Here is a 27,835-nt window from a genome sequence, read left to right as displayed (position 1 = left end):
ATCCATGAATTCACATTTAAATTCACCCAGACTTGGAGTGGAGTCTCGGTCTGCACTTCTCAACTAGCTTATTTTTCTGAGCTTTAGTTTCCTCTTCCTTAAAATGGGGTGACTACTTACCAGCGATGTTTTAGAAGGTCTATAAGATCCAGCACGTAAAGTCTCATTTATTATGGTTATTATATTTGATGATTCCCTGACTCCTCACGGCTTGACTTGGTCTGAATTAACGAATAAATGGCTCACTAAATTCAAGCATGAATTCCATCCAGGCTGGAGGGCCCGGAAAGTACGTTCCCATTTTGACCCTCCCAAAGATGTCAGCACCACTCTCTGCCATAGTGAGATCTTGCCACTCTCAAGATAGCGTCCAGGAAGTGCGTCACCCGGGGCGGGCCCCGGAAGTCTCGCGTTGGGCGAGGCCAACGGGCATGTTATCGCGAGAGGGCCCGTCAGTCCCAGCGAGGCGTTGTGTGAACAGCATCTGGTACCGAAGACGGAGGTTGCACCGGAGGGGTGAGGGAGGGGACCGAAGTGGTAGGCCCGAGGGTGCTGCCGGGGAAAGGGGAGGTGTGGAGACCGGATTCGAGGACTTGGGGGTATACCAGGGGCACCGAGGTTTCCTCTTTCGGGTTCGCAGTTGCCAGAACGAGACTTCCGGAAGTGCGCTAAGGGGGTAATCTTTTCCCAGGGAACCAGTGGGGAAACGGGTTCAGGGTGGCTCTCGGGATTGGGAGACTCGCTCAGGCTGCTGTCTCTCCCTGTAGGAACAGAAGATGTCGGACAGCGAGGACAGCAACTTCTCTGAAGAGGAGGATAGCGAGCGCAGCAGTGATGGCGAGGAGGCTGAGGTCTGTAGCCGGGGGTGTCAAGAGAGGCGTTGCGCCTGGGGACAGGACGGGGTAGCGAGGCCCCTGTGGGAGTCCAGAAGGGATTAGAGCGGGCTCTGGCCTGTGGGAGTTTCCAGATTGTCCAAAGAAATAGAGAGGTAGGTAAGTTGAAGTCAAGCAGAGGGACAGGTCCTTGAGGCCAGGAATGTGCCAGGTATGGTGGGATAACCAGTAGAGGACTAGTATACAGTAAGCACGCTCATTCCAAAAACATTTTTAGTGTCTCCTACCTGTTAGGTACAATTTTTTTGTCCTTGGTTTTCACCAGTGAACAAAACAGATTTTTAAAATCTTTGCTTACCAGGTGACTGCCTGACCCACTCCCCAAGGAAAGGTGCTTTATCAGGGCTCAGCCTTATGAGATGGAGTCCGGGTTGAAAAGCCTATACATAGCTTCTTAGCTGCCACCAGAGTCATTTTATACATCGGCCCATTGAGCACTGATGACTGGAATAAAAGCTGATTGACATTGACAGAATGTGTCATTTTCCCCAATAGATTTAATGAGAGCCTTCCCTGCATTGGACACCTTTTGACAAGCATCTACATGCATTGCAAATATCTTCCCGTTCAGTCTCCATTCTGAGAAATCCGTCCACATAACCTCTTTTCCAGACATGCTTGTCACCAGTCTCCCAATACTGTTCTTCCCAAGTCTTTAATCATTCTGTGAAATCATTAACAGTTGCTCACAAACCATTGTAGATCCATACCTTTCGCCATGTCTCAATCCCACCAAAATACACAACCAAAGGTACTGCTTGAAGTTCTGACCACTAGGAGAATTTCCCTTCACCATTATCTTTCAGGGCCACCCCTAATTGGAGCTTTGATGCTACAGCCAGCCATTTCACATTGGGGCCAGCATATTTTACAGAACCATCTGTAATCTAGGATCTCTTCTAAAAAGCAAACCAACAAAAAAGCCTCTGCTTTCATGGAATATAGGTTTTAAAAAAAATAGACATAAGAATAAATAAATTATATAGTAAACTAGAAGATGATAGGTACTTGGAGAAAAATAGAGCAAAGAAGAGGAATAGGTGGTCCTGATTGCACTTTAGGGTGCTCAGAGAGAGCCTGGGAAGGGGACATTTGAGGAAAGACTTGTTGGAGGTGAGAGAGTGAGTCGATGTGGAATCTGGACATAGAGTATTCCAGTAAGGGGGAACAGCAAATACAGAGTTGGAAGTGTGTCTTCTGTGTTCATGGAGAAACAAGGAGTCCAGTTTGGCTGGATTGGAGTAAGTGGGACAGACAGGTAACAGGGACCAGAATATTGGATCTTGAAAGTTTTGATCAAAGAAGGGACTTGATCTGATGTTTTGAAAGAATAATTCTGGTGTTGGGTTTGTTGAGTGCCACTGTTTCAGGAACCAAATAAGCATTTCCTGGGATGTTTTTTAATTTCAAATGTTATTTTAGAAACTACTATTCTCCTTTTTTACTTACTTCTGATTTATTCATTTGTTGATCAAATAAGTGTTTAAGCATCTACTACCATGTTCTAGATACTTTCCAGGTGTCAGAGAGAGAATGGAGCAAGGCAGATCTTTGCTCTTAAGGAGTTCACATTTAGTAGACAACATCCAAAAACTAATGAAAAGAGATGACAAGGTAATTATAGATATCTTGTTTGACACGTAGAGACTTAAATTTGTTTTTTTAAGTTAGTTGCCAATGCATTAAGGAAGATTTCACATAAAAATAGAGATTTCCTACATTTTGGGGGGAATGGATGGAGCCAGCAACCTAGGACCAGGATTTTTTTTTACACAGCAGCTCTTTGCTAGAGAAGTGGCTGTTCCCTTTAGAACCAAGAATTTTCTTCAGTTCCCCAGATATCCTACCATCCTGCCCCAAAAACATTAGGATTGAGTGTCGGTTGCCATTTCTTATCACACTTGCCTTGTGTCAGAGTTAAGAAAAGGAAAGATTTCATATACCTGTGTCCTGGAAAACATCAGGTAGACAAAGAGTTCTGTGGCTTTCTTTTGGCCTGCTCCACTTATTTATGTTGCCAGCTTGCCACCAGTTGGCATTTGTTGTCAACCCTTGCTATATCCTTTGGGAGATACAGTTGGAGGAATTGGGACATGTTGGGGGTGGGGCAAGGGGGAGGATGCTCCAAGCTGTTACGCTGGGTCATTGGTCTCTGACTCATGGCCTCAGGGCACTTTGCTTGGTGGTTAGAGCCTGGTGGTAATGAGAACAGGATCCCCACTTCCTTTTCCCGCTTGAAACAATCTGGTTTGCACCTTAGGAGACTCACTTCCTTGACACCATACCAGGCTTTTGACTGACCTGCTGGCTTGTCTGCTGTCACCTGTTGAGGCAGAGGGCTGTGTAAGGCCTGCTCTCACTGCCAGAGACAGGACTGGGTGGGCTTTTCAGGGAGCAAAATGTTGGTATGGTCTCTGAAGGACTATGTTCTTTGTATACACAGGTAGGGATGGAAGGTATCAGCCGCTTCTATTCATTGCCCCAGTAACCCATTCATTCATTCAGCATGTTTATTGAAAGTCTGTCATGCTGGGATCACAGCCTCTCTTACACAGTTCTCAGTCCTAGAATGGAGATAGTATTATAAATAGATGGTTACTTCAGGAGTACCAAGGACAGTGTAAGAGCACATTCCAGCCCTGAGAAAGTACAAAAGTAGTACTGGGAGCTCTTTTCCCAAGGAGGGAGGAGCCAGGTTTGGAAAGAAGGCTTTGCTGGGACCCAGCCAATAGGGATGGTAACAAGGTTTCTAGAAATCAGGTTGTGCTGCTGTTGTAGTTTGGGTTTTAAAATGTGGGGTATTGCGGGCTAGTCGGTATTACATATTAAGCGAGTAGTTCTTAAGGCTTCTGTTCCTGGCCCTGGGCTGGGTAATGCAGGGGACCCAGAGGTGCCTGAGATAGCCCTACCTTGCTCTCAGGGAGCTCACAGTCCAGTCCACTGCTCAGAGTGGTCAGGGCTGAGATAGGGGAAGCCCAGAGAGTTGTGGAACCTAGAGGACTTGTCTGACTTTGCCTGTGGGGGCACAGGGAGGGCTTCCTGGAGGAGGGAGTGTTTAGATTGAAGTATGACTGGGAGGAAGAGAGGAATGTCCTTTTATGCAGAGGAACAGCCTGGATGGTGGGCAGTGCTGAGAGCCTGGTGCAAGTGGTTCAGTGGCTGGGACCTCACCTTTGGGAGGGAAAGCCCTGAGAGGTGGGGTAAGAGGGAGAGGCAGTAGGCAGGATGTGCATTTCCAGTCCAGGCTGGCTGAGGAGCTGAGTGTTTATCTGAGGATAGTGGGGAGCCCCCAGGTTTTAAACAGGGGACCAATGTTGTCAGATTCATGTTTTATTTAGATCAGAGTTTCCCAAGACTGTGGGAACCATTTTGGGTGGAGGGTTGGGTAAGAGGTGCTTTTAGGTGGGATAAGGATACAACTTTAAGTACATTGAAGCATTTATTGAGAAAGTTGTTGTTTTTTCAGTTGTATGTCCTGACATCTGATTGTGTCAAGGAGAAAGTTTTACTTTGGTGCTATTGTGTCTTGAATACTTCTCTGAAGTTTGCTAGAACAGGCCTCAGGCTTAAAGCCTGCAGCAGGCAAAACAGTATCTTGGTGGAATTTAATAACATTGTTTTGCTTTTTTTCTTTGTGGTTACCTTTTATTTAGGAGGAGTGAACCTTTTTGGAAAGGTTTTAACTGTGACATATTTCAAAACAAAAGTTTTTCTTTTAAATTAAGTAACAGTGTGAGCGGATTTAAAGAAAATAATCAGGTGAACAGGTGGTGCTCATGTGGCTATGGCAAGAAATGAAATTAATGAGGAAAAGATTGAAGTTGGCAGATACACTTTCCATTTGTGGCTGACACAGATAGAGTGATTAAAAGTCAAGACACCAGGAGGAGGCTGGGGCAAAGATCCATGTGTCAGTGGGCAGTGTCCTGGCCTGGCCTGGGGTTTGTGGGGGTGGGGAGAGGACACATTGAAAGCTGTTCAAAAGGCAGAGCAGACAGAGCCTGGTACTTGATGGGAACTGGAGGAGGCCAACACAGATGTAGCACAGGGAAGTCACTGAAGTCAGTTTGGGATGTGGTTTGTGTGAGGGGCTCGGGACATCTAGGGAAGACATCAGAGGCTGCTGGCATGTGGGGTCTCGGGAGAGAGCTTGGGACCAGAGACAGATGAGGGTATTACCCGCTGAGATGGGAACTGAGGCCATGGAAGGGAAAATGGCCCAGGGGGAGAGTATATGGTGGGAGAAGCAAAATGGGCCCTGCACTGAGCCCTGAAGACTGAAGTCAGCATTTAAAGGATAAGCAGGAGTAGGAGGAGCCTGAGAGGTAGAAGAAACACCAGGACTGCATGATTGGGCAGAAGCCAAGGGAAGAGCTTTCCATAGAGAGGAAGTGGTCAGCAGAGGCAGTACTGCTGGGGTGGCTTGTAGGTCAAGACTAAAGAATGACCACGTGATTAGCAGTGAGGGATGGTCAACGATGCTGGTGAGCAGCATGACCACAGCCATGGGAATGGATGGGGTGGTCCAGGGGGAGCTTAGAGTAGAAGAAAATGAGGGCCAAGGACTAAGCCTTGTGGACCTATAACAAGAAGTCTGTTGGGTGGGGATTCTGACTCAGCTCCTGGGTACTGGGTGAGTGGGGGAGCTGTCGCTGAGACAGGATGGTTACCAGAGAAGTCTGGCCAGAGTGGCAGGATGTGTTTGCAAAACAGAGGGGCTACAATTGGCAGACCTGAATCAGATTTGGGGGTTGGGAGCTTGGTTCCCAGATTTCTGGGCAGTAGAACCCTGGTACCCCAACCCTGCCTGACCCCTGCAGGTAGAAGAACGGCGGAGTGCAGCAGGCAGTGAGAAAGAGGAAGAGCCCGAGGAAGAAGAGGAGGAGGAAGAGGAGGAGGAATATGATGAGGAAGAAGAGGAGGAAGATGACGACCGGCCCCCCAAGAAACCCCGCCACGGGGGCTTCATTCTGGATGAGGCTGGTACGTCACAGGGCTGGGCGAGAGGAGAGCAGGGATTGGGCTTCACTTCCACTTTCAGTTCCATTTCTCTGATATACTGTTTTTTTTTCCTTTTGGTAAGTTTCAAATACATAAAATACTGGAATGTTATATTGAACCCCCCACCCCCACCCCTATACCATCTCTTTGTTTCACCAGTTCAACAACTCAGTGCCAAACTTGATTTTTCTTATTCCTCTTCATTCCCCATCTACCATTAGATGATTTTGAAGCAAACCCCGCATATATAACTACCCGAATATTTTTGTAGGTATTCCTAAAAAATAGACTCTTTTAAAGCACATCCTCATATTACCTTTATCACCCTTAAAAAAAATGACCATAGTTTGTGCTTCTCATGAAAACTCAGAATGACATAGAAGTAGGGAACAGGACAGGGTCTTAGAGGCCAGCAGATCTGGATCTTTTCTGTCCTGGCTCTGCTGTTTTCTCCTTTTGTGGCCCTAGGCAAGTTGCTATGTGTCTCTCTCAGCCTTTTTCCTCCTCTGTACAAGGTGGATAAATGGATATTTTGAGGATTTAGGGGGACCATGTATATGAAGCATGTAACATTGGTGGCAACCCAAAGTGTAATGCCAATCGCTGAGTAAGCCCTGCCCAAACAGGTTATTGTAGAAATTATTACACACCTACCTTATCTCTACTATTCTGTCAACTGCTTTGTCCATTCAACAGTTGTAGACGTGGATATGACATAGTTTAGGTTAAATGACTTAATTCCTGTAAAAAAGTTTTCTGAATGACTTTTGGCACCTAAGTGTTCAATAAATATTAGCGGCTGTTGTCATCATTGAAATACCTGTTTTTTCCAATAGCTGCAATAGTATTTCATTCTATAATATATTTTATTTAACCAGCTTCTTGTTGGACATTGAAGTTGTTTATATTTTCTAGTATTACAGGCAGCGCTGCTGAAAACATCTTCATACATATGCAGACACACATATGCAAGTTATTTCTAGATCAGGAGTTTTTAACCCTATATATTATGACCACTTTTGCATCTTGTGAAGCCTATGAGTCCGTGGACTCCTCAGAATTATGTTCTTAAATGCGTAAAATAAAATGCATGGGATTCCAAAGAGAATGCTTATATTGAAGTACAATTATTGAAAAAGAATGTGGGAGGTTTGTGGAAAGATGGTGGAGTAGGAAGTTCTAGGAATCAGTCCCTCTACCTAAACAACTATTGAACTGGCTGGAACTGTCTGAATCAACTGTTTTGAAACTCTGGAATCTAGTGTAAGTAACCGTACAGCATCCAGGGAAGAGCTGGAGGAAAAGGCTGGTATATTGTGGTAAGTGTTGGTGAATTTCACCCTCCGTGCAGTGGCTTCCATCCCCTATCCTCCAACCACTTGGCAGGCAGCAGTGGGGACTGCAGCCGGAATTCCTTGTGCAGCTTGCTGGTGCCAGCCAGGGTGGGCTATCATAAGGACCTAATTCTCCAAAATCGGGGAGGGGGGTGTTTTGATTGCTGTTCACTGCTTTTGATCAGCTACTTCAGATGGCTAGGGGGTTGGCTCTGAGGGTGGCCATTATTCCAGCTTCCTTCTGGCAAAAGCAGCAGAGGAGTCTTAAAGAGGCAGTACCATTTTGTTTTTTGTTTTGTTTTTTTGTTTTTTTCCTCTTTTCTCTTCCCATTTCCTTTTTGGAAACAAAATTTCTTTGGAAAAGTAAATTTTCCAGCTCTCAGCGACAACAGCAAAAACCTAGCCATCCCAAAGGAGTGGGAGAACTAAATCTCCAGAGTGATAACAGTACTCAGACTGTCCAGTACTCAGACTGTCCAGTTCTCAACAAAAAAATTACAAAACACACAAAGAAACAGGAAAGTATGGGTCATTCACAGGGAAAAAAATGAATTTGCCACAGACCGTCCCTGAGGAAGCTCATACATTGGGACAATTTGTCAATGACTTTAAATCAAGTGTCTTAAGTATGTTCAATGAGTTAAAGGAACCCATATCCAAAGAAGTAAAAGAAATTGCAAAAACATTATTTGAACAAAATAAAGACAGGAAATTATAAAAAGGAACCAAATGTCAGTTTTGGAGCTAGACAGTATAGTAATTGAAATGAAAAACTCATTAGATGGATTCATCAGCAGATTTGAACAAAAAGGATTAGCAAACTTGAAGACAGGACCATTTAAATTATCCAGGAGCAGAAAGAAAAAATAATGAGGAAAAATGAACAGAGCCTGAGGGACCTGTGGGCCACCATCATGCATACCAAGATACATATCATTGGAGTCCCCAAGGACAAGAGAGAGAGAAAGGGGCAGAAAGGAAATAATGACTGAAAACTCACCAAATCTAATGAAAGAAGTGAATATATAAAGCCAGGAATTGCAATGAACTCCAAGCAAGATAGACTTCAAGAAATCTACGCGAAGACACATTATAGTGAAATTGTCCAATTCCAAAGACAAAGGATTTTGAAAGCAGGAAGAGAAATGATTTGTCACATATGAGGGATCCTCAATAAAATTAACAGCAGATTTCTCATCAGAAACCATGGAGGCCAGAAGAGAATGGGGTGACATATTTAAAGTTCCTAAAGTTCTAAAGAAAAAAACTGTCAACCAAGAATTCTTTTTTTTTTAATATACAGTTTCATTGAGATACATTCACATACCTTACAAACCATCCAAAGAAACCAAGAATTTTATATCTGGCAAAATTACTCTGTGGCCATTGATTTTTTGACAGGGGTGCCAAGTCAGCTCAATGGGGAAAGACTAGTCTGTTCAACAAATGGTGCCTAGAATACTCAATATCAACATGCAAGAGAATGAAAGTGGATCCCATACCATATACAAAAATTAACTCCAGGTGGATGAAGGACCTAAATATCAGAACTCAAGCTTATGTTTTCTTAAAAGAAAACATAGGGAGATATCTTTAGGAGCTTTTATTATCTCTTGGCAAGACACCGGTCGTGGAAGTTGTCTCTAGAAAGAAGACTGAGATACTGGGGGTTAGAAATAGGAGAGAGAGACTTACCTGCACTCTTAACATCTTTGGATTTTTTCATCATGTGCATTTATCACTTGTTTTCAGGGTAAGATTTGATACATAGAAAACAGTTAATGTAACACAAAGAGGTTAAGTGCCTTGGCTCTGGAGCCAGCCTGCCTCTCAGGTACCAGCTGAGAATCTTTGGCAAGCTACTTAACCTCTTGGGTGCTGGAGTGCTACCTCTAAAATAGGGACAGTGATGGTGCCTCCCTCAGAGCTGCCAGGAGGATTCAACGAGGAATCCATGTCGAGTACTCAGAACAGGGCACATGGTATGCTGTTGAGAAACGTTAGCTCTTACAGCTAACATTTATCATGTAAGAGAATGATAATAAAACCAACAAACCATGAACTCTGTATTACTTTTTAAAAGTTATGTATACCAGTCTTCCCTTGGTGGTTGGGAGGGAACTTTTCTGCCTGCCTAACTTCAGTCTCATTTTTTAAAGATGACATGTGTGGTGGTTGGGGGAGGGGGAGATTTTTAGAGCCAGGTGGCTCTGCCTGCAAGACCCGACTCTGCTGCTTCTATCTGTTTGCGGCCTTGGGTGAGTGTCTCACCTGTCTGAGCCTCAGTATTCTGATCTGTAAAGTGGGGGTTTGACTTGCCCATCTCCCAGAGGAGGTGCTTTGTTTTCCGGGAGCTGTTTTCAGGAAGGTCTCCTTTGCTCTGACCACTTGGCCTTCCCTTTTTAGATGTGGACGATGAGTATGAGGATGAGGACCAGTGGGAGGATGGAGCAGAGGACATCCTAGAGAAAGGTGAGTCTGGGCCCTGTCTCCACAAGACCACAAAACATCAAGGGGTGTGGCTGAGAGGGTCTTGAGAGCCCATTCCCCCCACTCCAATGCCCTGCACCACCCCAATCCCCACCCTCCTCACCTTGCTTCTTTCTGTCGTTGCCAGAGAGACCAGCTCCCCACCCTTTTCCTTTTAGGCCCATGAGTTGGGGGGGTGGGCAGGGGGGGTGGAGGGATGGGACTGTGGGGTGGTGGGTGTTATGGGGAAAGGACTCTGGGATCCCAGGGCCCCAGTGAGTCCCTCCGGGGGGTTAAAGGGTGGGCAGGCTCTGTCCCAAGATCCCCCCCACTTCCTGGGCCAGCGCCCTACCCTTCCCTGTTATTTTCCGTTCTGTGCACCTCATACATTTCGGCTTCTCCCCCAACCACCTGGTGCCTGGCCTTTACTTTTGATTTTTGACCTTCCTGTGTCCCACCCTATCCCTTCCCCCAACCCATTGGTTGATTTTGCTGCTATAATTTGGCTCATACTTTGTCTGCCCTCGCCCACCACCACCACCACCACCACCACCACCACCTCCTCTTCCTCCAAGTAGAAGAGATTGAAGGTAAGAATCTAAAATACGTGATTCCCTGAGCCTCTTCCCATATCTGACATTTCCTCTTTCCTGTGGCACCCTGCCCATACTCTCCCGACCCCTACTGGTCCTGGGGCTCTAACTCATATGGGGCCCAGAATCAGGGAGTTCTAGGGCCAGGTATCTAGCAGTTGTTGCCCTGGGAAAGTGAATGTGTGTTTACGTATGTGTATGAGTGTGTATGAGTGGCAGGGATATGTGGGTGGGATGTAGTTCAGGGTGGGCTTAGATAGTGGTTGTGAGGGGAACAGCCAGATCCCCCCAATTGCTGGACCCCCTCCCCAAGTCCTTTTCATGAGAAGCAGGATGCTGAGAAGGAGAGAGCAGGAGGCTGGAGGGTCGGGGGTTTCCTTGATGAGGTGTCTTGCTGCTCTTGGGCCAAACTCTTAGCCCCACCACTTTCTCCAGGCCTCTGCTTTCCACCTCCCCTTACCCACCCCATCTGCCCACTTTTTTCAGCCTCCAATATCGATAATGTTGTCCTGGATGAAGACCGTTCTGGGGCTCGCCGCTTACAAAACCTCTGGAGGTGAGCAAGGAGGGGATAAGCGGTGGAACTGGGTCCCCAAGGTGCCAGATTCTTTGGGGAGATTTGGGGACAGGTCAGCTCCCCCTTCTCCTTACCCTTCAGTTCATGTTTGCTTTCCCTTTTGGACCCCAGGGACCAACGAGAAGAAGAACTGGGCGAGTATTACATGAAGAAATACGCCAAGTCATCTGTGGGAGAGACGTAAGGGCATAGTGTGGGGGGGTGGGGCATGGGGAGCAGGTGGTCCCATCCAGGGGAGGGTCAGGTCTGACCCAGTTTTTCCCCCTCCTTCCCGACTGCCCTTCTGTCCTCCAGAGTGTATGGAGGATCCGATGAGCTCTCAGATGACATCACCCAGCAGCAGCTGCTCCCTGGAGTCAAGTAAGGGGTGGGCAGGAGGGCTCAGGGGGGCTCTTGTTTTGGGATGACATGCCCCTGAAATAAATTAGGCCATGGGGCCTCTTGGAGACAGAGTTGTGGATTGGGGGTGGAGCTGGGGCAAGTTGGTGCTTTTCTTCTGCTTATGGGTAGAAAAGTGGAGATGGGGTCAGTGTAGGGAACTCGGGGGTGTGGAGAGAGAGGAAGAAGGATGGTTATGGTTGATCATACGGTTCACGCTGAGGAGACAGTTTCCCTAACGAGATTACTTTTTATCTCCTGGCTAAAGGGACCCCAATTTGTGGACTGTCAAATGTAAGGTGTGTACTCTGGCCTCAGGGCTTGGGGGAGGCAGGAAAATGGGGGAGGATGCCTTGAGGTGGAGAGCTGTCCATCTGTCTGTCCTGGGTCTCCTTGGCCTGTCAGTGCCTTCATCTCAGTCCCTCTGTCTCTGCCTCTCCATTTTTCTGTGCCCCCCCCCATTTGTTTATTCTCTTCCACCTCTGTCTCCTTCTCAACTCTGCATCTCTTCATCCCAGTTTCTGTATCCTATCGTTTCTTGCCCCCTGACTCTGTCTCTCCTGCTGCTCTCCCCTGCCCCTTTTCCTGTCTTTCCCTCCATCTCATCATATCTCTTAAGTCTGTTTCTCTTCCTCCAGATTGGGGAGGAACGGGCCACAGCTATTTCCTTGATGCGCAAGTTCATTGCCTACCAGTTCACAGACACGGTAAGCTGAACAGCAGCTTGGGAGTGAGAGACAGGGCAGAGCCCAGAGGGAGAGGCAGCCTAGGCTTCAAGGGCACCAGGTTTCCTTTCTGCTGAGCAGAGCTGCCTGTTGATTGAGCTGTGTCAGCTAGAAAAAGACCAGTCCCCAGTTGAAGGGTCCTCTGTGCCCTGCCACAGTCATCGAGTGTATTTGTCAGGGTTCTCTAGGGAAACAGAACCAATAGGAGATACCTATAAATATGAGATTTTATACAAGTGTCTCATGCAACTGTGGAGGTGCACAAGTCCAGATTCTATAGGGCAGGCGGTGAGGGGGCACTCTGATGAAGGTCCTTGATGAACTCCCCAGGAGAGGCTGGATGGCTGAATAAAACATGTAAGTTTTCTCCCTTAGAGAGTCTTCAGCTGATTGGATTAAATCCAACTGACTGTATTCTCATTGCAGAAGACACTTCCTTAGTTGATTGTAGATGTAATTGGTCACAGATGCAATCAGTTGACTGATGATTTAATAAACCAGCCTTCTGGTTTATTAACCAGCCACAAAATGTCCTTGCAGTAAGGGTTAGGCCAGTGTTTGCCTGACCAGACAGCTGGGATGTCACATGGCCAAGTTGACACATGAGCCCAACCATTACTTTGAGTATTCATTGAGCTTTCTCTTTGCCAGTCACCGCACCAGGAGATGCTGCTACAGTAGCGACCATACCAGTGCTGATCCCTGCCCCTTGAGGGATCACTCTCAGCTCCTGAAACATGCAGTAATGCCACCCACCTGCAAGGCAGCAAATGCAGAATTAAGAGCACAGACCTTTCTTTGGGCTGCAGGGTTCAGATCCTGCCCCTGCTCCTTCCTGGAACCTTGATTAAGCGACACCCCTCTCTGGGCCCCTTGCTTGCCTCTCAGCATGATTAGTGTTAAATGGCTTTGGATATGTCCAGCTCTCAGCTGGAACCCAGCCTGCAGCTCGTGCTCAGTAGTTGTTGTCAAAGGCATAATTGGCAAATTTAGAACCAGGGCAAACCATCTGCACAGTGTTCTCAAATCATTTGTAAAATCTGTGAAATGTCAGGCTGCTAATAGCTGTGTGCTGGCTGGTAACTTTCTAACCTAATGTGATTTGTGTTAGGCTGAGGCAGTTGCTTCTACCTGTGGAAGCAGTCAGTGTGTGCCCCGGGGATCAAGTAGACAATTGCAGAACTTGCAGATTTTCAAACTTCTGTGTTATGCTCTGGGGCAAAATTCTAGTGACTTCACTCAGTTCTGATACGTGGTTTTTGTTTTTGTTTTTGTTTTTTTTGGATTAAGATTTTGTATATATATAAGATCAGGTTGTCTGCAAACAGGGAATGTTTTACTACTTCCTTTCAAACCTGGATGCCTTTTATTTCTTTTTCTTGCCTAATTAGAACCTCCTATACGGTTTTGAATAGAAGCAGTAAGAGTGGACATTCTTGTCTTGGTCCTAATCTTAAGAAATGCTTTTAGTCTTTCGCCATTAAGTATGATGTTAGCTGTGGGTTTTTCCTAGATGCCCATTTTCAGGTTGAGGAAGTTCCCTTCTATTCCTAGTGTGTTGAGTGTTTTATCACAAATGGGTGTTGAATTTTGTCACGTGTTTTCTACATCTATTGAGATGATCGTGTGGTTTTTTCCATTATTCTTTTGACATGGTATACTACATTGATTTCTTATATTGTACCACCCTTACATTCTTTGAATAAATCCTTCTTGGTTGTGGTGTATAATCCTTTTAATATGCTGTTGGATTTGGTTTGCCAGCCTATTGTTGAGGATTTTTGCATCTATATTCGTAAGAGATATTGATCAGTGAAGCCATCTGGTCCTAGTTTTTTTGTGTGTGAGAAATTATTGATCTTGTTATAGGTCTATTGAGATTTTCTGTTTCTTCTCTGGACAGTTTTGGTAGTTTATGTGTTTCTAGAAATAAGAACCATCTTTTGATTTTGTTGATTTTCTCTATTTTTCTATTCTCTATTTCATTTATTTCTTCTCTTATCTTTATAATTCCCTCCTTCTGCCTGCTTTGGATATAGTTTGCTCTTTTTTTCTCTTGTTTCTTAAGGCAGACATAACCTGTTGTGTTTTTGTTTTCATTTATCCCAGAGTTTGTTAAATTTCCCTTGTGATTTCTTAGATCCATTGATTATTTAGGAGTGTGTTTAATTTCCACATATTTGTGACTGTCCTAAATTTCCTTCTGTCGTGATTTCTTATTTTATTCTATTGCGTTTAGAGAACATACTTTGGAGATTTCAGTGTTTTTAAATTTGAGATTTGTTTTGTAGGCTAACATGATCTGTGTCTTCAAGAATTCTCTGTGTGCACTTGAGAAGAATGTTAATTCTGCTCTTGATGGTTAAGAATGTTTTATAGGTCTAGTGGCTTTTTAGTATTGTTCAAATCTGTTTCCTTGTTGATGTTCCATCTGGTGATTCCATCTGTTATTAAAAGTAATGTATTAAAGTCTCCAGCTATTATTGTTGAGTTATTTGTTTCTTCCTTCAGTTCTGTCTGTTTCTGCCAGATGTATTTTAGGGCTGTTGTTAGGTATATGTATATTTATAATTGTTATATCCTCTTGATGGATTGACCCTTTTATCTTTATAAAATGTCTGTCTTTGTTTTTGATACCAATTTTTGTCTGAAAAGTCTATTTTATCTGATATTGGTATAGCCACTCCAGCTGTTTGGTTCTAGTTGCTTTTTACACAAAGTGTATGTTGGATATCTTTCGGTGTCACTACATGTAGGTTCATCTCATTGTTTATAACTGCTATGTTGTATTTTATGTTATGGTTGAGCCATAATTTAGACAACCCTTCTTGTTGGGCATTTTTTCTTTGTAGTTCGGTTTGTTAAAATAAATAACTGCAGTGGTCATCCTTGTGTCCCTGTTACTGCACCAGTACATTTCTGTGGGCTACACTGGTGGGCAAGGGACTGCGGCGTGGTAGTCATTACATCATGACTGTTGCCAGCAGTTATGTCTCATTGGCCTCCCCTGCAGCCACTGCAAATTAAGTCAGTAGTGGCCCCTGAGCATGTGAAGGGCTACATCTACGTGGAGGCCTACAAGCAGACTCACGTGAAGCAGGCCATTGAGGGCGTGGGCAACCTGCGGCTCGGCTACTGGAACCAGCAGATGGTGCCCATCAAGGAGATGACGGACGTGCTCAAGGTGGTGAAGGAGGTGGCCAACCTGAAACCCAAGTCCTGGGTCCGCCTCAAGCGGGGCATCTATAAGGACGACATCGCTCAGGTGCCTGGGGCCGGGCAGCCCGGGGAGGGCAGGACTCACTTCCCCACTTCTGCTCCTCTGTGGAGTCCTCCCCTCCTTTCCATTTGGTCTTCCCTCCCCCCTTCCTAGTGCAGGGAACAGAACCCCATTCAGATTAGGTGAAGCAGAGCCTGAGGAAACAGGCTGGCATAGGAGAGACTGGGGGAGAGGACAGTGGCAGGTCTAAGAGGAGGGAAATGGAGCAGAGAGCAGCAGAGGGTTTGAGAAATGTTTAGGTGTAGAATCAGTAGAGCTCAGTGACTGACTGGATGTAGGAGGTAAGAGAGAGGAATCACGGATGACTTGGGGTTCCTGGCCTGGGAGGCTGGGGGAGCAGGAGCATGCTTGGGGAAGGGTGATGGCCGTGCTGTGTGTGTGTTCACAGGCATGTCGGGTGAAGGTCTGATGGAGGGTGGGAGGGAGCCTTGTGGAATTCTCGGGGAAGAGTGCTGTAGGCAGGAGGAGCACTCTTCCTGGCTGAAGCAGATAGTGAGTTCAGGAGTGGCAGCAGACAAGCTCAGAGGGTCACAGGGCCCTAGGACATATCATCAGGGCTTTGACTTTTCCTTGCATGTGGTGGGAGGGCTCTGAGGGACACAACTGACTTCAGTTGTAACAAGATTACTTTGGTGACTTTGTTGAGACTCAACCCCGGGGACATCAACAATGTCTGGAGACATTTTTGGTTGTCACATATCTAGTCGGTAGTATCCAGAGGAGCTGCTAACATTCCACCGTGTGCAGGGCAGGCCCCACAACAAGGAAGTACTTGGCCCAAAGGTCAAAGGTGCTGAGGCTGAGAAACCCTGAAATGGACTGTCGGGGGCCACAGGCAGAAGCAGGGGGATCCGCGAGGAGGCTGCTGCCGTAGTCCAGGTGGCAGGTGATGGGTGTGCAGGACCAGGGACATAGTATTAGAGGTGGGGGAATTCCAAGTTCGGCATCTGGGTATGTTTTGAAAGTAGAGCTGACAGATTAGATACAGGTGTGAGAAAAAAAGGAGTCATTTAGGAATGACTCCTAGGTTGTGTACCCGAGCAGTAGGAAGAATAAGCAGGGACGAGACTGTGGGAGAGGATCAGATTTGGGGGAAGTGAGGAGTTCAGTTGCTAACCTACTAAGTTTGAGGTACCTCTTAGACATCCAAGTGGAGATATCAAGCAGGCCTTGGATATTCAATTCCAGAGCTTAGGCTAGTTGGCCAGGCTGGGGATAGAGTTTTGAGAGCTGCTGGCTGTCTGAGGGAATTCTTCCCCATCACCTGTGTCCCTTTCCCTTCCCGGCAACTCTTCGCCCATCCTGTGTCGAGGATCCAGGGGAGGCAGATAGGGGCTGGGCCCTGAGCCTTGCCCCTCTGACCACCTGCCCGTGTTGCACAGGTGGATTACGTGGAGCCCAGCCAAAACACCATCTCCCTGAAGATGATTCCCCGCATCGACTACGACCGCATCAAGGCCCGCATGAGCTTGGTACTGTGGGGGCTCACTGCCGATAGTGGGGTTTGGGGGCACCCGCCATCCCTGCTGGTGGGCAGACCCTCTTCCCTCACCCTTCCCACCCATGCCCCTTTCCCTCCACAGAAAGATTGGTTTGCCAAAAGGAAGAAGTTTAAGCGACCGCCACAGAGGCTGTTTGACGCCGAGAAGATCAGGTGAGAGTGCTCTGGTGACCCCAGGGCCTGTGGTACCAAATGTGCCTCGGTATTTTCCCCCACAGGGGTGGGCCCCCACAGGGTTAGTTTGTAAGTGGTTAGCTTAGCAGTATAGCCTCAGGCAAGTTACCTAACATACCTTTGCCTCGGTTTTCTCTCTTACAAAGATTGATGATGAAAACCCCCACTCCCTAGGATTGCAGTGCACATTAAGTGAGTTAATAGCATGTCTGCCCAGAGCAGTGCTCGGCACATAGTTAGTGCTAGATTAATGGTGTCATGTGTTTAAAAGGGATTTATTGATCGTGTTAGGCTTTACAGAGTGTCTTTCCCTGATCTCCTTCTGCCACCTGGGCTGAGACAGGATACAGAGCTCCTGCCCTCAGCATGCTATTGGAGTAGCCCAGAATGGCCTGGGACTCTAGCGAGTAGGGGATGAAGACACAAGAGCTGCCAGGGATGCTCTTTTCTCTGGTCCTCTTCTGGAACCAGTTGTGAGTCAGCCAAACAGAGATAAGACTACCGGGCTTTTATTCTGAGAAAAGCTGGGTTGTAGAATACATCTTTAGGTCTACACCTAAGGCCCTTGCTAATACTTCACATACCTGAATTGGACCCATATACACCACTGGTCACTGACTCAGTTGGACCCCCCTTACTGTATGGCAGAGAGCAAACCAGAGTGGACCCCTTCCTCCCCCCCAGCAGGTAGGGCTGACGGTGCCCCAGGCATGCCTGGCAGGCCATATCCATTCCCTCCCCAAGACACACCACATGGAGAAGACAGTTGAGTGAGCAGCAAGAGGAACTGGATCTGACCCTCCCATATGAATCATTTTTGGGGCAGGTGGTGACTTTCCCTCCCTATATGAAAGTATGGAGCAGGAATGGTGTTTCCCCCACCCCACATGCAGGGTCGGGGGCTGTACATCACAGACAGACCTGGGCAGTATAGTTAAGGGCACAGGCTTAGAAGTTCGACCCACCTGGGTTTGAATCCTGACTCCCAGACTTGCTGGCTTGGCAACCTGTGGTGTGGCTTCTGTGCCTGCATTCCCTCGCCTGTTAAAGGAGGATTGTATTATTGATGTCACCAGGTTTGGGGAGGAGTCAGCGAGGTTATATATGTACAGGTCAGGCATGGGGCGAATGCTCCACGAATATTAACTGTTACTATGTCCCAGACTTAACTAGTAGTTACCGAGTGCCTGCCATGCACCAGGCAGTGTTATAGGGGAAATAGCAGCAAATACCAGGTGTTAAATCTCTGCCCTTATGGAACTGACATTCTAGCTAGGGAGACAGGTGACAAACAGTAGCTCATCAGTTGGTGAGAAGTGCTATGGTGAAAAATAAGTGGGGAAGGGGCAGTGGAGTGCAGGGAAGCAGGGCCATCGAGGTTCAAGCCCAAAGAGGCTGTGTGTCGGGATGGGAAAGGTCAGTTGCCCTGTGGTCCTCTCCACATTTTGCCAGCTGAGACTGGGGTACAGCAAGATTCTCTTCATGACCCCCCCCTTTCTAATCTTCTCTTCCCCTCAAAATCCCAGGTCCCTGGGGGGTGACGTGGCCTCTGATGGTGACTTCCTCATCTTCGAGGGGAACCGCTACAGCCGGAAGGGTTTTCTGTTCAAGAGCTTTGCCATGTCCGCTGTGGTGAGGGTCCCAGAGGGGACATTGCTAGTGTGGGGTGGCGGGGAGGGCCAAGCTTCCTTTCCCTCCTACACACCAGGCCCCAGACCCGTGGTTCTTCTGGTCTTGAGAAGATAATGCTCGATTTAGAGGTGTCCCTAGGGGAATAATTCTTACTGCTTCTCTAGCCCACTGGCCACTACAACACTAACCTTTGACCACTTTCTCCTCCTCCCCTCGCCTCTCGGGACTCAGATCACGGAGGGTGTGAAACCCACGCTCTCAGAGCTGGAGAAGTTTGAGGACCAGCCAGAGGGCATCGACCTGGAGGTGGTGACTGAGAGCACGGGTATTTGGTCCTTATCCCCACCCAGGCCAAGGAAGAGGGGGCAGCCCACGGGGGCACTCCCCAAGTCACCCCCATGTCTGCCCCCACAGGGAAGGAGCGGGAGCACAACTTCCAGCCTGGGGACAACGTGGAGGTGTGTGAGGGTGAGCTCATCAACCTGCAGGGCAAGATCCTCAGTGTGGATGGCAACAAGATCACCATCATGCCCAAGCATGAGGACCTCAAGGTGGGTGCCTGTCCCACCCCCAGGCTGGGTTCACATGTGGGCCCCTGTGGGGCTTCTCCAGGTCCTAGAGGCAGGGGGTCTCATGGTTTGGGGGGCGTGTTTATTGTACATGCATGTCCAGGTGGTGGTGCGCCTGCTTATGTCTCTTGACAAGGAGAGACTGCCTCAGCCTTGCCAGTATTTTCAGGGGCATGGTGTTTGCAGGGGCCTGGGAGGTATGTCTGATGAGGTGATCACATGTGTGTCTCCAGGTCAAGGTGGGGTATGTGCAGGCATTTGAGGAGAGAGATGTTTGGTAATGTTTAAGGGGCCATGTCTGTCTCTAGGAGACTGCTGGGGGCATGTTTCTTTGGGTGACTGGGCTTGTGTATATATGGGGTGTACACTCACATATCTGACCCATGGTACAAGGGAGATAGTATGTGTCGTGCCTTGCATATGGTGGGTGCTCAGATGTTTAAGGGAGGAAGAAACGTGTGCCTAAGGGCTGTATTTTGGCATATGGCTGTATCATCAAAGGGGTTGAGTTTTGTCTGTCACTGGAGAGAGGCTTGGCCTATTTTTTGTTTCTGGAAAGCAAGGAATCTTGCTGTATATTGGGTTGAGGGTGTGGTGTTCCCATGGAGCACACTGAGGTAGGTGTCTGGTTCTGTTGCTTAGATGTGTGTGTCTCCAGGGGATTGTCCAGGTTGGCAGGCTTCTGGGTGGGTCTAAACGGTTGTCCTGGCTGATGTCCTGTATTGGGCCGGCCAACTGAGCTTGTTAGGTTGGCTCAGGTAGTCTGTGTGGGGGTGTGAGTCTGAAATGGGCTCTGGCCAGGACCTTTTCTGAGAACACAAGTGAATTCGGAAGATAGAAGGGGGTTGGGTTGTGATGGCCCCCCTCACCTACTCCTTGTCCCTTACCCTTATCCCCCAGGACATGTTGGAGTTCCCAGCCCAGGAACTTCGGAAATACTTCAAGATGGGGGACCATGTGAAGGTGATCGCTGGCCGATTCGAGGGCGACACAGGCCTCATTGTGCGGGTGGAGGAGAACTTCGTCATCCTCTTCTCCGACCTCACCATGCACGAAGTAGGCAGTTGGGGGCCAGGGGGGATGTGAGAGGGAGCATGAATGCTAAGAGGGGACCCAGGCTGGCAAACCTGACCCCTTTCTTATCTCTCGGCAGCTGAAGGTGCTCCCCCGGGACTTGCAGCTCTGCTCGGAAACAGCATCGGGTGTGGATGTGGGGGGCCAGCATGAGTGGGGTGAGCTTGTGCAGCTGGACCACCAGACTGTGGGTGTCATCGTGCGACTGGAGCGGGAGACCTTCCAGGTGTGTGTGTTGGGCTCAGTTGTCAGGGCTTACTTTGAGGCGACATCCTCTCTCCCGAGCCCCTCATCTGGGGAGTGGCACAGCATGGTGATGAAGAACAGGCAGGTCTGGGTTGCAGTCCTGGCTGTCACTTAGGGCTGTGGGATGCTGGGCAAGTGGAAAGTCATTTGTCCTCTCTGAATCTTGGTTTCACAAACCGTAAAATGGGGCCAAGGGTAGCATCTGCTTCATTGGTTGTGATTCCCTGAGATCAGATTGTTCAAGGCTGGGTGCTGTGGGTACCCTCCTCCCCTTCATAGACCCAGGAGCCACAGATCATGGTGCTTAGAACCCTGGACGCTAGATTCCCATGTTGGCTGTATTTCTTCCCTGCTCTGTGACTCTGGACTAGTGACTTGCCTTGCCCTCTCTGGGGCCCAGGTTCCCTGACTGTAAGATGGGTTTCATGACAGCACCCATCTCGGAGGGAGGTGGGAGGCTTCGGTGGAAGGTTTTGTGTGAAGAGCTTGGCATGAGGGTTAGTTGTTAGTAACTGTCTCCCTGACTTGCAATCCCTGTCTCAGGTCCCTGAGGGCGTTTTGGAATGAGTGGGAACATGTTTGGTTGACCCAGTACCTGGGGAGTGGCACTCCTGACCTTGCCTGCCCTGGAGTCCAGGAGTCTAGATGTCCTGCAGAACTTGGGCAGTCTCCCACCGGAAAGGATCGTCCCTCCTTAGGGAAGCCCTGCTCCATGTCACCACCACCCCCCATCACTCCCACCTCCCTCTGTAGGTGCTGAACATGTACGGGAAGGTGGTGACTGTCAGGCACCAGGCTGTGACCCGGAAGAAGGACAACCGCTTTGCCGTGGCCTTGGACTCAGAACAAAACAACATCCATGTGAAAGATATAGTCAAGGTCATTGATGGCCCCCACTCGGTGAGTACAAGCTCCTGCCCTTCAGCCAAGTCTGAAAGAGTGAAAGAGTTGGGGTAGAGTGGGGCACGGCCAAGAGAGTACCCCTTCCCTCCCACTCCAGGGCCGGGAGGGCGAGATTCGCCACCTCTTCCGCAGCTTCGCCTTCTTACACTGCAAGAAACTGGTGGAAAACGGGGGCATGTTCGTCTGCAAGACCCGCCACCTGGTGCTGGCTGGGGGCTCAAAGGTGAGGCAGGCATAGTGGGACCCTATCCGTGGGTACCTCGGTTGGCTTTCTGGGCTTTCCCAGGAATGACAAGATTGTGCTTGTGGGGAGTTAGGAGGACAGATGTTATTGTCTAGTAAAGTTTTGCAAAAATGTGAGTTATTAGGATTTTGAGTTATTCATCAAATCACTCATTCATTTGTGCAGGTTTTTTTCTTTTAAACTTATTTTGAAATACATTCAAATTTACAGGATGTTTACAAAAATAATATAAACCCCATACAGTGAATTCCAACATACCCCTATCCCCCCAGATAATCCAGATCCACCAGTTTTATCCTTTTGCACATTTGTGTTTCATTCTGTCCATCATAATGTCAGTCCATCTTTCTGTCTGCCTATCAATCCATTTTCTGAACACTTGAGTGTAGGTTGTATATATCATGCTCCTTGAACACTGAATACTGTTACGTACGTTTCCCAAGAACAGGGATATTCACTTATGTATCCACTTTAAGTGTAGTTATCAAGTTCAAGAAATTGGACATTGATTTTAAAGCTTACAGTCTACATTCCAATTTTTTTATACGTCCTGGTAAATGTCTTTTGAGCCTTCTCTCCTCCCTTGTTAGATCCCATCCAGGATCTTGTATTGCCTTTAGTTGTCACTGTCTCCATCCATTCTTATTGAGCACCTATTAGGTGCTAGATACTGGGGATATAGCAGCAAACAAGACAGAAACCTCTGTCCTTTTGGAGCTGATCCTCTAAAGATGAAGAGATAAATAATAGTCGAATGTGAAAGGATGGTAAGCACTCTGAAGACAAATAAAACAGGGTAAGGAGATAGAGAATGACGGGGCTGCTGCTTTAGGTAGAGGGGGATAAAGAAAGGTCTCTTCTTGAGGTGACATTTGAGATACCTAAATAAGGTATCTCAGGGAAGCATATTCCAGGCAGATAGAGCAGCAGGTGCAAAGGTCCTGAGATGGGACTTAGAGGAAAGTCATATGAAGCCAAGTTTCAGAAGAGAAATCAAGTGTGGGGATCTGTGTAGCTGGAACCAGGAGGTGGTCTCAGGGCCCTGCAGATGGGAAGATGAATCCCCTTGGCTTGTAGTCCTTGTGTCACTAGAGATTTAAATTCTTGACTGGCAAAGTTTCAGTCCCTCTCCTTGGCTAGGGAAGCCAGGGCCTCTCGACTGACAGGCCTCTGAAGGCAGAGGGGCGGCAGTTCCCCCAAAGGGAAATCAAGGTGTTGTCACCAGGAGAGGGGGATGGCTGCTGGGCAAGTTCCCAAATAGAGGCAGGCAGTGTGGCCTGGGGGCCGGAGCCTGTCACCCAGGCCCTGTCACCCTACCAGTTCACTTCTTGCCCCTCCCCCAGCCCCGTGATGTGACCAACTTCACCGTGGGTGGCTTTGCTCCCATGAGTCCCCGGATCAGCAGCCCCATGCACCCCAGCACTGGAGGTGAGAGGGAGTTGGGTGGGGTGTGTTGGGAGTGTGTGTGGGGAGCTGGAGGAGAGCACTGGTTGGTTTGGTGCACATTTAGTGACTGCCTGCTCTGTGCGAGGCCCTGGGCCAGGCACTGTTGGGGACCAAGCAGTGAACAAGATAACCCTGGGCCCTGCCGTCATGGGGCTTATAGCCCAGGGAGGGACAGACCCATGCCCACAGTGTAGCCTAGTGTGGTCAGGGCTGGGACGGGAAAGCTTGGGTTTGGCAGAGCCTAGAGGAGGTGCCTGCTACAGCCTGGGGATAATCAGGCTGCTCAGACAGGTGTAAGTGTTCTCTGGCCCCTTGGAGGATTCTGGTAACCTTCTCTGTTCCCCAGGTCAGCGCAAGTGGTTTTGGCAGCCCAGGTGGTGGCGGTGGTTGGCATGAGCCGGGGCCGGGGGCGGAGAGACAACGAGCTCATTGGCCAGACTGTGCGCATCTCCCAAGGGCCCTACAAAGGTGACCTGTGCAGCCAGGTGGGGGTTTGGGGGAAGGACATGGTGAGGAGAGCCCCCTTCCCCAGCCTGACCTCCTCCTACCTCCCCACCAGGCTACATTGGGGTGGTGAAGGATGCCACCGAGTCCACGGCTCGTGTGGAGCTGCACTCTACCTGCCAGACCATCTCTGTGGACCGTCAGCGGCTCACCACAGTGTATGGCTGGGCCAGGGAAGGGCTGGGATGGGGGTTGTTTGGCAGTGAGAGGGCCCGGTTCACCCCACTTGCTCTCTGTCCACAGGGGCTCACGGCGCCCGGGTGGCATGACCTCGACCTATGGGCGGACGCCCATGTATGGCTCCCAGACACCCATGTACGGCTCTGGCTCCCGCACGCCAATGTATGGCTCACAGACTCCTCTCCAGGATGGTGTGTGCTCCGTGAGGGACAAGGAGAAGGGGCAGTACGGGGGCAGATGGAGATGGGACAGAACCCATGGTCCCATGCCTCTCCCCCATTCCAGGCAGCCGCACCCCACATTATGGCTCACAGACACCCCTGCATGATGGCAGCCGCACTCCTGCCCAAAGTGGGGCCTGGGATCCCAACAACCCTAACACACCATCCAGGTGAGGACCAGGAGCTGGTGCAGGGTGGGGTCTGTGTGTGGGCGTGTGGGGGGGGCTGTGTTGGAGTATCTGGGAGCCTCCTTTTACTTCACTGTTAGTGGTGGATGGTGTGGGTCTGCTTTGGCGCACCCAGAGTTCTCTGCTCCCAGTCCCTGGCTGCTCCAGGTGAGGGAGTGTGCATGGCTCGGGGGTGGCCACTCAGGTTCCTCTCCACAGTAGCACATTGTGGTTCAGACCTGGCTTGGAGACAGCTGCCTGGGCTGTGTGACCTTGGGCATGCAGCCTGATTTCTGGCCTAATCTTCATGTCACCATCTCCTCAGCTGTAAAATGGAGGTCACATGAGCAAGGCCTCTGGCTGGGGCGGTTGTGAGGACGGAAGCATCTGCTGCACTGTTACCACCACAGTCATTCTCAACCAGCTTCTCTCCCCAACAGGGCCGAGGAAGAGTACGAGTATGCCTTCGACGATGAGCCTACCCCATCTCCACAGGCCTATGGGGGAACCCCCAATCCCCAGACACCTGGTTACCCAGACCCCTCATCCCCACAGGTCAACCCACAGTACAACCCACAGACCCCAGGAACGCCGGCCATGTGAGTCCACCGGGGCGAGCCCCAGTCAACCCATCCCCACTGCCACAACCTCCTTCCCCAGAAATGCCCCTTGTCTTCTCGTCCCCGCAGGTACAACACAGACCAGTTCTCACCCTACGCCGCCCCATCCCCTCAAGGTTCCTACCAGCCTAGCCCCAGCCCCCAGAGCTACCACCAGGTGGCACCAAGCCCAGCTGGCTACCAGAACACCCACTCTCCAGCCAGCTACCACCCCACCCCCTCGCCTATGGCCTACCAGGTACCAGTCAGCCCACAGGCCTGCAGGGTAGTGGGCTACAGGGGGGGACTCGGGCCTGTAGGGATAGCCAGGCCAGATGATCTCTTCCCAGCCACCCTGTCCCCCTTTCCCTGCAGGCCAGCCCCAGCCCAAGCCCTGTTGGCTACAGTCCGATGACACCCGGAGCCCCCTCCCCTGGTGGCTACAACCCCCACACACCAGGCTCAGGCATTGAGCAGAACTCCAGTGACTGGGTGACCACTGACATCCAGGTGAAGGTGCGGGACACCTACCTGGATACGCAGGTGGTAGGGCAGACAGGCGTCATCCGCAGCGTCACGGTACGTGGGGCCCAGGGTGGTGGGTGGGCAGGCAGCCTCTCCCATGGTGCCCATATTCTTTTGAGAAATCAGTTTGGTGACATGTACCAAGTGCCCCCTCTGTGCCAGGCTTGGACCTCCACAGCCCCAGGCTCTACCTGCTCCAGCCTTAGGGTATTTGCGTAGTCTCTTTCCTCTGTCTAGACTCTTTTCTTTCCTTTCATTGCCTGGTTAACTCCTACTCACCCTTCAGGGAAGCACATCCCAGGCTGTCTCAGGTCTGCCTCTTACAAGCTCTCTTAAGACCATGTAGTTCTCCATGTTATCTGCCAGAGCTTAAAGCGTACACTTGCCTGGTTCTTTGATTACTAAGCCTGTGTTTTATTCCCAAGTATGTACCTCTAGTTTCTAGATAAAAGTCTGGCACCTGGTTTGCCTTCCAATTAATATTAAATTGAATTAAATTAATAGCAGAGCCCAAGCCTCAAGCCCTGCCTCAATGGACAGTTCAGTGAGAAAGACAGACATTTCCCCAGACAATGACAACCCAGAGTGGTTAAACCTGGGAATGGGGGAGCCCAGGGGACAAGGAGAGCTGTGAGAACCTAGAGGAGGCAACTCACTCAACTCTGGTGGGCTCCCTGGAGGAGACATCTGAGCTGAGACCTAAAGAATGAGTAAGAGTAAGCCAGGAAATAAGGCTGGGAAAGAGGATCAGTTTGGTCCAGGTAGAGGGAATTACATGTGCTAAGGCCTGGAGGGGAAGCTGAGCACGTTTGGGGAGTTGAAGTATGTTCATTGTGGCTGGAACATAAAGAGCCAAGGGAGATAGAAGAGAGCCAGATAAATGGCTAGGGCCAGGTCATGTGCCAGTTTGGGAGGGTCAGGACTATGTCCTGAGGGCACCAGGGAGTTCTTGGAGGAATGTACATGGGAGCGGTGAGCTCAGAGCTGTGGTTTGGGATGGACTGAGACTGGTGAGAATGGAGGCTGGGAGCACCATGCAGGGCCATGGTGGGGGGGGTGGGGGCAGCACCCCCAGGAAGCTGACTGGTAAGCTGCAGGCTTGTTGAGGGGTGGGTGAGGGGGAAGTGACCAAAATGAGGTCCAGGGCTTTGGCTGGGGACTGGGGACTGTGGGATTGTCCCTGAGACTGGGCCCAGGAGGAGGAGCAGTTGGGGTCAGGGGGGGAGTTTGGGATTTGAAGGGTCAAGTGCCCAAGAAGCAGTTTCCCTTTTGACCCTAAGTGGCTTCATTCTGGTGCTTCCCTTGCTGATCCAGCCACCCTTCCCCACCCTGTTGCTATATACCACTGGTCTCAGGCCTTGGAATTTGGCCCAGCCTTGCCTTTTCCTGCTCTGTCACCTTGGAAGGTGACTTGACTTCTCAGCATGAGCCCTGTGTCTTCTGGAGTGTGGGTGTCAGCCCTGTGTTGGGGAGCAGAACAGGCTGACCAGGCTGTTCCCACCCCCAGGGAGGCATGTGCTCCGTGTACCTGAAGGACAGTGAGAAGGTCGTCAGCATCTCCAGTGAGCACCTGGAGCCCATCACCCCCACCAAGAACAACAAGGTAAGGGCATTGAGTGGAGGAGGAGGGGGCGGAGGGCTACTGACTTGGGACTCTGATCCCATGCTCCCCACCCCCACTCAAAGGTAAAGGTGATCCTGGGTGAGGATCGGGAAGCCACAGGTGTCCTGCTGAGCATCGACGGTGAGGATGGCATTGTCCGCATGGACCTTGATGAGCAGCTCAAGATCCTCAACCTCCGCTTCCTGGGGAAGCTCCTGGAGGCCTAAGGCAGGCAGAGTGGTGGACTTTGGCAGATACCTGGCAGGTGAAGAATATTCCTCCTTCCTTCTCTGGCCCTGGGGTCTGACACAGGATCCTGGACTTGGAGCGGGGCTGGGCTGGTCATTCTGGGTTTCCTTTATTTTCCTTTCTGGGTTCCTATCTCCTTTCTTCCTGATGTTCTGTGGGAATCAGAGTAGAGCCTGGCAAAGGGCCCCACCTTCCTGTATCTCCCTCATCCTCAGCTTGCTTTTTGTGTTACGGTCTTTCAATAAAAAGAAGCTGTTTGGTCAAAAGTCCTGTGTGTGTGTCTCTTTGTAAGTGGGGTCATTTGCATACCCCACTCTTACTTCCTTGCTGTGTAGTCTTAGACTTTGGGTCCTTCCTAAGCCTCTGTTTCCCCATCTGGAAAATGATCATTTCTACCCCAGAGGGCTCTTTTGAAGGATGTGTGAGAAAACATCCAGAAAGGGATTGTTAGAACAGACCCTGTCACGCAATTGATGAAATTACATCTTATTTAGGTATGGATTATCACAAAATGCAAAAATCACAGTATCCCCAAGGAAACTTCTAAATTCCTCCCTTGGTGCAGGATAGAGCACATGTTGGTCCTGGGGGGGAGTAGGGGAGGAGTAGGGGGGAGTAGGGGAACAGTGTAGAAAATGGGGCTTAGTACCTTGAACCTCCTTGACTTTCCTCATTTGATGTTCACATGTATTTTTAAAAATGCATTATAAAACATTTCAGATGTTCAGAAAGACACAGGATACCAGAA

At 49.3% G+C, this 27,835-nt stretch overlaps 1 protein-coding gene across 1 annotated transcript; it reads left to right on the top strand.

The window, feature by feature from the left end:
* Nucleotides 1-417: 417 nt before the first annotated feature.
* SUPT5H (SPT5 homolog, DSIF elongation factor subunit) lies at nt 418-27,353 on the top strand. The gene is given in 31 exon segments (XM_037819564.1): nt 418-516; nt 768-851; nt 5,714-5,876; nt 9,635-9,700; nt 10,276-10,287; nt 10,777-10,846; nt 10,979-11,047; nt 11,162-11,227; nt 11,514-11,544; nt 11,884-11,952; nt 14,984-15,235; nt 16,633-16,722; nt 16,834-16,904; nt 18,452-18,557; nt 18,789-18,882; nt 18,972-19,108; nt 20,027-20,182; nt 20,280-20,426; nt 21,200-21,346; nt 21,447-21,572; nt 22,937-23,031; nt 23,397-23,427; nt 23,429-23,507; nt 23,599-23,701; nt 23,787-23,914; nt 24,009-24,114; nt 24,552-24,710; nt 24,801-24,969; nt 25,086-25,289; nt 26,743-26,838; nt 26,922-27,353. Coding segments are annotated over 30 exon segments (3,261 nt in total). The 5' UTR covers nt 418-516; nt 768-776; the 3' UTR covers nt 27,066-27,353.
* Nucleotides 27,354-27,835: the final 482 nt, after the last annotated feature.

This window comes from Choloepus didactylus, chromosome 27 (assembly GCF_015220235.1).
Source record: "Choloepus didactylus isolate mChoDid1 chromosome 27, mChoDid1.pri, whole genome shotgun sequence".
In the NCBI taxonomy this organism is placed as follows: Eukaryota; Metazoa; Chordata; class Mammalia; order Pilosa; family Megalonychidae; genus Choloepus; species Choloepus didactylus.
Note: the sequence above shows the minus strand (reverse complement) of the source record. Positions and strands in the feature narration are given on the sequence as shown.